Below are 12,337 nucleotides of genomic sequence, written 5' to 3' on the forward strand. Positions count from 1 at the left end.
GATGTGTGGTGGAAGTAAATCCAATCTTCTGCAGGCTTAAAAGGCTTAAGCGTTATTTATACGATTCCAAAAAAACTAGATACGTTTATTAAACCCCGAAAAGACAAATTACCTAAAGCCGATATGACCGAGATAGTTTATAAAGTTGACTGCAACGACTGTGACGCCACATACATTGGACAAACTAAAAGACACCTTAATACTCGGATTAAAGAACACATGAATAATATAAAAATGCATGTCAGCAACCAAAATGTTATAAGCAAACATAGAAATGATTTTTCGCATGACTTTAAATGGACAAACTTAAATATCTTACATCGAGAAACAAACACTAGGAAAAGAGAGATTGCTGAAATGTTTTTTATAAAAAAATTCAATAACACGATCAACCTACAGAAAGACACAGAGAATTTGAATCCGATCTATGATAGAATAATCAAAGCTGTTTAACTTAGTTCGTCTTTACCATCCATACTGAACGTTTACGTAACACAGTATTTATATTGAAATATGTAAAATAAAAAAAAAAAAAAAAATTAAGTATATATTGCACTAAAGAATTTGTAAGGTACGTTTTAATTTGTTATTACAATCTTGGTTTGCGCTTTGCTTTCTTAAAAATCGAAATTCTTGTATGTACATCTATTGTATTTTTTAATGTTAATTTTAGACTTGATAAGGACCTAAACCTAAGGACGAAACGTTGTCTTTTCTTGTATATGGCATCAAACTAATAATAATAAGAATTAATTTAAGCCAGTTGGGTCGTCTCACAGTTATTTTTAATCTTATTTATTTAGTCAATTTAATTATTTTTATAGAATTATTCTAGGCGTTTATGTAAATAGATTTTTTGTAATATTCTGTATAAAAATATAAAGAAATGTAGCCAAGAATTGAACAATTTCCGGGATATTTCACATAATCTGACATTTTTAATATAAAATACAAAATATCTCGTAAAAGTTTTCAATAATCTTGCTTTTATGTATAGAATAATTAGACGAAACAATTGATATTGTAAGGACAAAGCGAGCGAGTTTCAAAATAATTCGAAAATGTAAACAGGCAATGGAAAGACACGGGCAAGCGAGTGAGTCGATCCTCAGCCGTCGCCGCAATAAGACGAATTAAATACATATAATACACAGAGCACAAGCATTCCAATATTACGGCTTATCCTGAACGACAAATATCCTACAGTAATTTCAGAAGTGGGATTGTGAATTCGCGACTCGCGGCAAAGATTTTACGATTTGTGATTTATGTTGAACATTGTTAGTCGCACGCGCTGCACGGAGTGTTAGTTGCAGGTGTTGCGTGACGCATAAACTTTTGAAATTTTGGACGGAGACCGAGGATCGAGAAATAATCTGAGCATATTACGGAAGAGCTGTCAATCATTTTAAGAGAAACAAATCGGAGGTATCAATTATGGACGGAAATAAACTAACGAATATGCAATTGAGAACGATTCTCAAAAACCATCAGATGTCCGCATTTCGAAGGAATGAGATAAACTTTGAACTCTCGAAGCGCCATCGACTAACTTCGTCTCTCAAATTGATATAATAAAGAAGCATTTTGTGTTTCATTATTTTTGAGAATTCTCTACGATTTTAAATGGCGTATCTAACCTCGTTACGTATAAGGATGCAGATGCGATGACCAATGTTTTTCGCCGATGATTGCGGGCACGAAGGCAGAATTGATTGCAAGGATATCAGCGGCGAATACTTCAGGTGACTGGATGTTGGAGGCGGACGAGCCGCGTGTAGAGCGGTCACGAGACGAGGAAATGATTCCTTCTGGGGAAGAGGACGTGCTGCAGGATTTTCTGGGTCAGTCTGAGCGGGGTGAGCCAAACAGGACAATGCCGAGAACATATCCGCGTTACGAGCCGACGCATGCATACAATCAGGATGAACTCCTTTTGCGCGAATTGAAATTAATGCGGAGAAAAAAGGCCCTAATGGAGAGAGAACTCGAACTTGCTCGTCGGGAGGTAGAAATGTTGAGGAGCTCCCAACGGTCGGTAGCCAGCAATAATTCAAATAACAATAGGCCGTCTGTAAACATAAGAGCGGTAAGTGACCTTCTAAGCGAATTTAACAAAACGGATCGCGATTTTGGCGAATGGGAAAAACAAGTTCGATTATTATGCCAAACATATGAGTTTGATGACAACTCGGTTAAGATATTGATTAGTTCAAGGTTAAAAGGCCGAGCAGCCCAATGGTTTCACTCACGATCACAGAATCTCGAAATGACTGTGGACGAATTATTAGAGCAAATGAGGACTGCTTTTGACTGTCGGCTTAGTAGGGTGGAGCGTCAAAGAAAATTCGAAGCCAGGACTTGGGGCCCGGGCGAGACCTTTGCTGATTATTATCATGAGAAACTTATCTTGGCTAATCAGGTACCGACAGATGATAACGATCTAATAGAATATCTAATTGACGGCATAGGAGACGTCTTGTTGCGGAATCAGGCGCGCATTCACCATTACGATTCGGCCGGAGCGTTGCTGGAAGCTTTTAGGAGAGTCACCATACAGCCGGAAGCGAGGGATCGTATCAAGCTTGGTGTAGGAGACAAATCGAAATCAGCGGGAAAGCATTTTAATAAATTTTCGTTGAGAGTGGCGAGGCAGCCGGACGAACAACGAGCGACGGACATCAAATGCTATAATTGTAATAGAGTAGGGCATATATCGCGAGAATGTACACGACCGAAGCGTGAGAGAGGATCGTGTTATGAGTGCGGCGAGAAAGGACATGTTTATAACGACTGTCTAAAAAAAAACAAACAGCAGATTACTAATATTTACGACGATCCGGCAGCGGAAACAAACTTTAGACGAAACGTTATGTTTAAAATAAAAGGATCGAATCTTCGACAGATGTTATGTTTAGATACGTTGTTAGATACAGGGAGTCCGGTTAATTTTGTTAAAGAGAGATTTATTGGAGAGATTATTGGTGCGAATATTGATCCGATTAACGAATTCGATCATAGATATTGTGGGATTAATAATTCCAAGTTGACCATTGTGGGAAAAATTACGGCCCGTATAACATTAGGCAATGATTGTGCAGAGGATGTGACGGTTTTAATTGTACCCGAAAATACTATAATTACGTCAGCTGTTTTGGATCGCGATGTGTTGCGCAGATTTGAGTTAGTTTTAGCAAAGACGGAAGTATCGGACACGACGCAGGAAATTATGAATCCTAAAAAAATCATAAAAATGAAAAGGTCAGGCCATGTTCAAAAGAAGATACTCAAAAATTTAAACGATCTAATAATAAATTATCACGAAAAATAACTGATATGTTATTCAAGGTGCCAGTTCAAAGTGAACATACGTAAAGTGTATATTATCTAAATTTAGTAATAATATATTACCATAAAAAGTAACTGTGATATTTTATTCAAGGTGCAAGTTTACATTGAATATACATACATATAAGTAAAACTGATTACAATTTGATTCTAGAAAATAAGTGCGATATGTTATTCTTAGTGCACAAAATATAATAGTCGTTTATAGAGATTTGATTTGAAATTCATACTAGCCCGTACAATGAAAAATAATTGCTCGTAATTCCAGAGTACCAATTTGTTAATGACTCAGAAAAATAACATGGCGGCCTGCTCTCAAAAAACTATGATGTTTTTCGATGTCCATTTAGAAATAATGTCGAAGCTCTTACAGAATAATTACTACAACATTTGAAGTACGAAAAGTAATTACATTAGAAGAAGATTAGATTAGAATAAGGATTCAACGTATTTTTAAAAGCTCTACACACAACAAAGTGAATATACAAAACTATATACAAATACCTTTTTCTTCTGTGTTTCTGAAGAAAATTGTAAGTCAAATGAAACCTTGCACTTTGAGAACCATGTCACTTACTTTTCAGAGTCAAATTGATAAATTTTTTTTGTATATTTTAATGATATTTATTTCTCACTTGTATCTTGAATAATTAATATGTAATTTTTTATTGTATATTACGACAAATAATCAGTAAACTTTTTAAGCGTATAGCTTTATTGTAGTTGACCTGAGAACTGTACATTTATAAATTTTACTTAATATACACCCGTTTCGAGCAACAAGGCAAAGTTTTCTGATCAATAACTTACTCCCTGAAAATACGGTATAACACAAATCGGAAGTTGATACGAAAATTTGAAATTTTACTAAAGAAAGATTGGAGGTTTTTAATTTATACAATTTTCACAACTCTTATTTCAATTATTTATTCTACCCATCGAAAGTTTTTTGAGAGCAGGCCGCCATGTTATTTTTCTGAGTCATTAACAAATTGGTACTCTGGAATTACGAGCAATTATTTTTCATTGTACGGGCTAGTATGAATTTCAAATCAAATCTCTATAAACGACTATTATATTTTGTGCACTAAGAATAACATATCGCACTTATTTTCTAGAATCAAATTGTAATCAGTTTTACTTATATGTATGTATATTCAATGTGAACTTGCACCTTGAATAAAATATCACAGTTACTTTTCATGGTAATATATTATTACTAAATTTAGATAATATACACTTTACGTATGTTCACTTTGAACTGGCACCTTGAATAACATATCAGTTACTTTTTGTGATAATTTATTATTAGATCGTTTAAATTTTTGAGTACTTTCTTTTGAACATGGCCTGACCTTTCCATTTTTATGATTTTTTTAGGATATCACTTACTTTTTAAAGTACAGATATATAGAGCAGCTTTCTAGTAATTCAAGTATCACAAATATATGTATTTTTGATTCTTATCACATAACTTTGTATAAGTAACAATTTATGCAATACAGTTCAAAATAATTGAAATATATGGTATATATGTACATATATATAAAATATATAATTATATTATAGTATACATATATATTTTATTTAATCATATATGTAAATGTTTGCATAATTGTAATAACTTTTAACGATACATTGCACATTTATTTTAATTGCAACAGAATGAATTTATATTCTTGTATGAATATTGAAAATAAAGAATGGGCCCCTCCATCGCCCATTCTCGTGAGAACGCAACCATATATTTTTCTTCGTCTCTCCGATTTTAACACGACATACATATTTCTGTCTGATAATTTTTTTCTGGATGATACTTTTTGAAATGTCATGAAGCCTAGGTCAAATTAGAAACTTATTGCACTCGTTTTAATGCAGCGCTTACAGCAGCTTTTATAAAGCGCCAGAGCAGCCGATATTTTATTTTGGCGCTTACGGCAACTTTTATACAGCGCTAGAACAGTTGATGTTTTAATGTAGCGTTTACGGCAGCCTTTATACAGCGCCATTATTTAATCTGTTCTAAGAACAATATGTATGCCCCTTGTGCTCCTTTGGGCCATTTTTTCTTGAACACTTCCATATCATTAGAGTAATACCATTCCGATTTTGTGTCAACTCTCAACATACACGTGTAGTGACCACGATTCATTTTTTCACCTTCGTGAAATATAGCGCTTATTAGCTTGTACTTTTTTTATTAATCGTGATATTACTCGTCGGCACGGCGGTAATCCGATTGTTGATAATTTTTTTAGAAGCACTGTTCGGAGTCCGTCCGAACTGTTATTCGGCATGATAGGCGCGTGATACTGTACGACTCTTAAGCGTGAGCACGTCGTGATTTTCCCTGCGAGGCACGCTTGCCCCGTTTTTGGGTGAAATGCCTAAGCGCTCCGACCAGTCAGTCGTCCGAGAGACCCGAAACGTTAACGAGCGAGTGATCCGCGATTACGAACCCTGGTGAATTTATTTTCTATAGTGACATTATTATTCAGTTTATAATCTTAATCAGGCTTTATTCTTACTTGTGTTTTATTCATTACTGTAAATTTACTCATTTTTTTTTGTGCCAAACAAAACCAAAGTTATACAGTCCATTATTTACTTGATTACGTGGCGTCCCACGAACATTTGGTCCTTCGAGCCGGATCATCCGCGGATCACGCGTGCACACGGTGATACCGTTTTGCCAAGCGGTAGGGACTCTCGATTATTTTATTTTTTGCTCGCTGTCTGTGTGCGTCTTCCTCGCGCGACCGCGGTACACCGAGACAGACGACGTCGTCGCGGAGTCTCGACGATTTCGGACAAGCTCAAGGAATCCGACGATTCTTTCGTGCAGTTTTAAGTGCAAGGTGAGTGCCCTGCAATGGCCACCGCTGCGCCTCCGCGTCCAGCGCCAACCATGCAAGATTTGTTAAACGAACAAGCGCGGCTACGGGATTACATCGCCCACTCCGTTGAAAATCAACGGAAACAGGCCGATCACACGGCGGCCTAGTGTCACGTATTGATTTGACCGATCGTTACTGGGAGCAGTTTATGCAGAACGATCGGGAGTTACGTCGCCTGGGCGAGAAGGCACTCGTTGACTCCGACTACGTGCGGAAGGACATACTCGGGGGCGTCCAGGAAATTTACCTCCAGCAGAGAGGCGAGCTGCTCGACATGCAAGACGAGCTCGAGCAAGGTATGACGGCTCGATCTGTGGAGGTAACTCGCGAGATGCCGGGGGCCGCTGTGGCGACGAGCGTCGCGGCGCCCGGGGTGCAATTGCCGCGCGTTCCAGTTCCGCGTTTCAGTGGCGCGTTCGGCGAGTGGCGCAGTTATCATGACTTGTTCAAATCGCTTGTGCGCTCCAACGTGGCGTTGTCGGCAGTACAAAAGATGCACTATTTAAAACAAGGGTTAAGCGGAGAGCCGGAGAGGCTCATTAGAAACTTCGGCGTGACGTCGGAGAACTTTGAGTCCGCGTGGCAAAAACTGTGCGATCGTTATAACAATAAGAGACTGCTGGTGACCGCGCACCTGTCCGCCCTTGTCGACATTGCTTCGGCGAAAACGGAAACCACGACGGAAGTGCAGCGCGTCTTCGATGGGGTCTCGGAAATCCGCACATTTTTGCATCACCTCGGGCGCCGGTGGAACGTTGGGACGACTGGCTCGTCTACTTGACAGTCTCCAAGCTCGATACCGCGACGAGGCGCGACTGGAAAAGGCTCACGAATACGGAACGTGAGCCGTTGCCGTGGAATACGCTAAGCGAGTTCCTCGAATGAAAGATGCGCGAGCTGCACGCATTTTCTCCGTCGCCGTCGACCTCCGCGTCGTCCACGCCGTCGGCTGCGGCAACGCCCAAGAGTGGAAAGGCGTCTCGGGCGCGCGTGTTACACGTCTCAAAATCGAAGCCGCTCCCGTGTAAACTGTGCAAGGAGACGCACTTTATCCTGCACTGCCCCGAGTTCACGAAGATGACAGTCGCTCAACGGAAGGCGAAGGTCAACGCGCATCAATTGTGTGGGAACTGCCTGTCCAGCTTCCACCTGGCGCGCGATTGCACATCCGCCAAGCGCTGTCAAGTGTGCCACGACGCGCATCATACCCTGCTGCATGCAGATAATCCGGTCGGGTCCGACAACCAGCGGGCCGCGGAAGCGCAGACCGCGGCGCACGTGGGGTGGCAACCGCGTGCGAAATCAGTGATTTTGGCGACTGCGCGAGTGCAACTGCAGGTCGAGTCCGGACGCTCGACCGTCGTGCGTGCCCTTGTCGACCAAGGGTCCGAACTCAACTTTATCTCGGAAGCCGTGGCACAGCGGCTGCAAGTTACGCGTCGCTCGGTTCGCGTGCGCGTTACCGGGATGGGCGAGACCGAGACCGCTCTCGCCCGCGCGGCGACAACCGTTGCGCTTCGCTCGCTGACGAGAGATCCGTACGCGCGGCAACTCGACGCGCTCATTCTACCGCGCTTAACGTCTTACAGACCTCCGGTCTGTTTTTCGTCTACTCAGTGGAAGCACATACAAGGACTCGAACTCGCCGATGACTTTACCAGCGCTACGGGGATCGAAGCGGTTCTAGGCGCGGAAGTCTACGCGGACATCCTCATGGGCGACATCCGCAAGCGCGAGAGGGGATTGCCAGTGGCGCAGTCAACACAGCTCGGCTGGCTGCTGACGGGCACGGTCGCCGACGCGACCGCATCGGAGCAGCTGAATGACTGCTCGCTTCACTGCCAAAAGGACGAGGTAGCGGAACAACTACGTCGATTCTGGGAGGTCGAGGAGCTGCCGTCCGCGTCTCCTTGGAGCAAGGAGGAGACGGAATGCGACGAGCAGTACACGGCCACGCATCAGCGCGCGGCGGACGGCCGCTACATCGTTCGGCTGCCAAGACGGGAGGCGACGGACGGCACTGAACTTGGCGACTCGAGAGCGGTAGCGCGAGCTTTCCTGCTACGTCTCGAGCGTCGCCTCGCACGAAGTTCCATCCTGCGAGAGGATTACACGCGGTTCCTCCGCGATTATGAGGCACGGGAGCACATGACACGAGTCGGCGACGACGACGGCAAACGCGCGGCCGGCTACTTCATGTCGCATCATCCCGTGTTCAAACCTACGCCGGACGGATCCAAGGTCCGCGTGGTTTTCAACGCTTCGCAGCCCACGTCGACGGGAGTCTCCCTTAACAATGTGCTGCAGGTGGGGCCACGACTCCAGCAGGAGCTGCGGGAGGTGCTGCTGCGTTGGAGGATGCACAGAGTCGTCTTCGCGGCGGACATCGAACAGATGTTCCGCCAAATCGCTGTACATCCCGAAGATTGGCCGCTGCAGCAGATCCTCTGGCGCGAAGATCCGGAGCAGCCTATCGGGTGCTATCGCCTCAACACGGTGACATATGGTACGGCGAGCGCACCGTACTTGGCGATACGCACCCTGCTGCAGCTGGCGCACGACGAACAAGACCGCTTCCCGGATGCCGCGGCTCTGCTGCGACGCGGCACCTACGTCGACGACGTGCTAGGTGGAGCGGACTCCCTGAATGAGGCGAAAGTGTTACAGTCCGACCTAAGACAGCTGCTCAAGGCGGGCGGCTTCAATCTCAGGAAGTGGGCTTCCAGCCGAGTGGAACTTCTGGAGGGCATCGCCCACGAGGATCGAGAGGCGATGGTGGAACTCGGGAATCATGAGCGGGCGACCATAATGCTGGGCGTACACTGGGTGCCGGAGTCGGACGTCTTTCGGTTTACCCATCGTCCGCCGGTGCCACCCAGAATCACCAAACGCGCCATTCTCTCGGCAATCGCGCGCCTCTTTGACCCGCTCGGTTGGTTGGCGCCGATCGTAGTGGTCGCGAAGATCTTGTTACAGGAACTCTGGCTACGAGGAGCGGATTGGGACGAAGACGTCTCGCCGGACATGGAGACTCGGTGGCGGAGGTTCTGCGAGGAACTCCCTGCCGTGGCTGACCTTTCGGTGCCATGATGGCTGGGCTGGTCTCACCAGGCGGAGCGCGTAGAACTCCACGGATTTTGCGATGCGTCAAAGCGGGCATACGCTGCCGTCGCGTACTTGCGGATCTTACACCCGGGTGGACCGGCTACCGTGGGTCTGATTCTGGCCAAAAGCAAGGTGGCGCCCGCGAAGAGGGTCACCTTGCCGAGACTCGAGCTGTGCGGAGCGCACCTACTGGCTAGACTCTTGGCGTCAGTGCGGGACTGCATTCCGGTGACCTCAATCCACGTCTGGACGGACGCGACGATCGTGCTTGCATGGCTGCGTGGACACCCCTCGAAGTGGCAAACCTACGTCGCCAACCGCGTCGCGGCCATTCACGAGGCTATCCCGGGAGCGGTTTGGCGCCACGTTCCGACGGAGGACAACCCGGCGGACTGCGCGTCGCGGGGATTGATGCCGCGTGACCTAGGGATGCATCAAATCTGGTGGAATGGCCCGCGTTGGCTGACGCGACCCGTCGAGGAGTGGCCCGCGACTCCCTTGGACACCAGAGCCGAGCCGCCGGAGGAGCGCCGAGTTGTGCACATCGCGGTCCAGACGGAGGAGGAGGACTTCCTCACCCGGTTCTCCACTTACGGTCGAGCATTGCGTAGCGTGGCGTACGTGCTACGCTTCCTGCGCAAATTCCGACCAGTCACCAGGGCTCTCGCGGCCTCGGAGCTCCGAGCCGCGAGAGACACCCTGCTGCGCGTCGCGCAGCAGAAGCACTTTCCAGTCGAGCTGTCTCGGCTAAGGAGAGGTGCCGTTATCAATCAACGCAGCCCACTGACGCCGCTGCAGCCGCACCTCGACGAGGATGGGTTGCTGCGCGTCGGTGGTCGGCTGCGACATTCACGTCAGTTGCAGGAGGAGAACCATCCAGTTATACTGCCGAGATTCGATCGCCTTACAGAACTCTTGGTGAGAAACGCGCATCTGAGGGTTTACCACGGCGGGGTTCAGATGACCTTGGCAAACCTGCGGAGGAACTTCTGGATACCGGCGGGTCGCAGCCTGGTCCGTGGCATTCTTCATCGCTGTGTTACGTGCGTGCGGCATAGGGCCGCCCCGTTCCAGCCTCTCATGGCGCCCTTGCCGGCGACCAGGGTGACGCCGGCTCCCCCGTTCTCCACGTGCGGGGTCGACTATGCTGGTCCTATCGGCGTGCGGACGACCAAGGGGCGAGGACACCGCAGTTGCAAGGGGTACATCGCGGTTTTCGTGTGCTTTGTGACCCGCGCGATGCACCTAGAGCTGGTGAGCGACTATTCGACCTCGGCCTTCCTTGCGGCGTTCCATCGCTTCGCCGCCAGACGCGGCGTACCGGCCGTCGTATACAGTGATCAGGGCACGACATTCGTTGGAGCCGATCGGGAGCTGCGGACGGCCCTCAAGGCCGCTGGTGCAGAAGGAGGCCCCATCGCGAAAGCACTGGCGAACGACGGCACGGAATGGCGATTTCAACCGCCGGCGACGCCCCACTTTGGCGGGATCTGGGAAGCCGGGGTCAAATTGGTCAAACCTCCGCCGAGTCGTCGGAAAACACACCCTAACATTCGAGGAGCTTGGCACCTTCTTGGCACGAGTCGAGGCGTGTCTCAATTCGAGGCCTCTACACGCCATATCGGACGATCCGGACGACCTCAGCGCGTTGACTCCGGGACATTTCCTGATCGGCAGGCCGCTGGTCAGCGTTCCGGAACCGAGCCTGGAGGGTGTCAACAAGGGACGACTCTCCAGATGGCAGTTTCTCCAGCAGTTGACCGAGCACCTGTGGTCTCGTTGGTCGCGAGACTACCTACATACCCTCCAGGCGAGGGGAAAATGGACCAAGGAGACCGAGGCTCCCCGAGTCGGCGAGCTCGTCGTCGTCCGGGACGAGCGACTCCCACCGTCGCGCTGGATGATGGCGCGGATTTTAGCGCTACACCCCGGACCAGACGGTCGCGTGAGAGTTGCACAGGTCCGCACCGCGGATTCCACCCTCACGAGGCCTCTGGTCAAATTGGTGAGGCTACCCACCGAGGACGACAAGGGGAAGACACCTTGAGTTCAGCGGACCAGTGGCCACTTCTTCCGTCGAGGACGACGGAGGCGGGCGGAATGTTCGGAGTCCGTCCGAACTGTTATTCGGCATGATAGGCGCGTGATACTGTACGACTCTCAAGCGTGGGCACGTCGTGATCTTCACTGCGAGGCACGCTTGCCCCGTTTTTGGGTGAAATGCCTAAGCGCTCCGACCAGTCAGTCGTCCGAGAGACCCGAAACGTTAACGAGCGAGTGATCCGCGATTACGAACCCTGGTGAATTTATTTTCTATAGTGACATTATTATTTAGTTTATAATCTTAATCAGGCTTTATTCTTACTTGTGTTTTATTCATTACTGTAAATTTACTCATTTTTTTTTGTGCCAAATAAAACCAAAGTTATACAGTCTATTATTTACTTGATTACGTGGAGTCCCACGAACAAACACCGTTTACAAAAGTATATAAATTGAGCTGTATTACTACGACGGATAAAGTTGATTCGATTACGGTTTTCTTTTTCAACACGGTGCCCTTACATTCGTTACAATTGCCGTTTATCGTTTCCCATTTAGAAAATTCTACATTAATCAAACTTTGTAGAGTGACACCTTTTTTCCTTTTTAATGTCGAATGTATAGGTAATATTAACAAACTACTGCTTTCTAGCTTAGTTACATTGTAATTACATTTGACATTCGAGCAACATGTTACGTGCTTTAATTCGAGTTTTAATACATCATTGATGTCGGAATACGTCGACATTAGAGCCGTAAAAAATTCCGAAACATTTTGTTGTGTTCGTCCTTCGAAGCGTTTTCCGACAGATCTTCTAACCGCTTGAATGTTGCAATATTTACGTTCACCATACGCGCAGATAGCATCAATCAATGCATTCAATGCTTTATTTTTCAGTATTTGTTGCCTAATACGTACGCAATGAAACGCACATTGTAATATT

The 12,337-nt window shown here is 46.7% G+C and overlaps 1 protein-coding gene across 1 annotated transcript; it reads left to right on the top strand.

Annotated features, from left to right (window-relative positions):
• The first annotated feature begins 7,133 nt into the window (after positions 1 to 7,133).
• LOC114944721 (uncharacterized) lies at positions 7,134 to 9,335 on the top strand. The gene has a single exon (XM_029320765.1). It carries the CDS (start codon positions 7,134 to 7,136, stop codon positions 9,333 to 9,335), a length of 2,202 nt encoding a protein of 733 aa, XP_029176598.1.
• The last annotated feature ends 3,002 nt before the right edge of the window (positions 9,336 to 12,337 follow it).

The sequence above is a fragment of the Nylanderia fulva genome, unplaced genomic scaffold (genome assembly GCF_048542155.1).
Source record: "Nylanderia fulva isolate GAGA-0341 unplaced genomic scaffold, ASM4854215v1 Scaffold118, whole genome shotgun sequence".
Taxonomy (NCBI): Eukaryota; Metazoa; Arthropoda; class Insecta; order Hymenoptera; family Formicidae; genus Nylanderia; species Nylanderia fulva.

What these genes read in the sequence shown, in the direction of transcription:
- LOC114944721 (XM_029320765.1), top strand. Translation starts at nt 7,134, where the DNA reads ATGCGCGAGCTGCACGCATTTTCTCCGTCGCCGTCGACCTCCGCGTCG.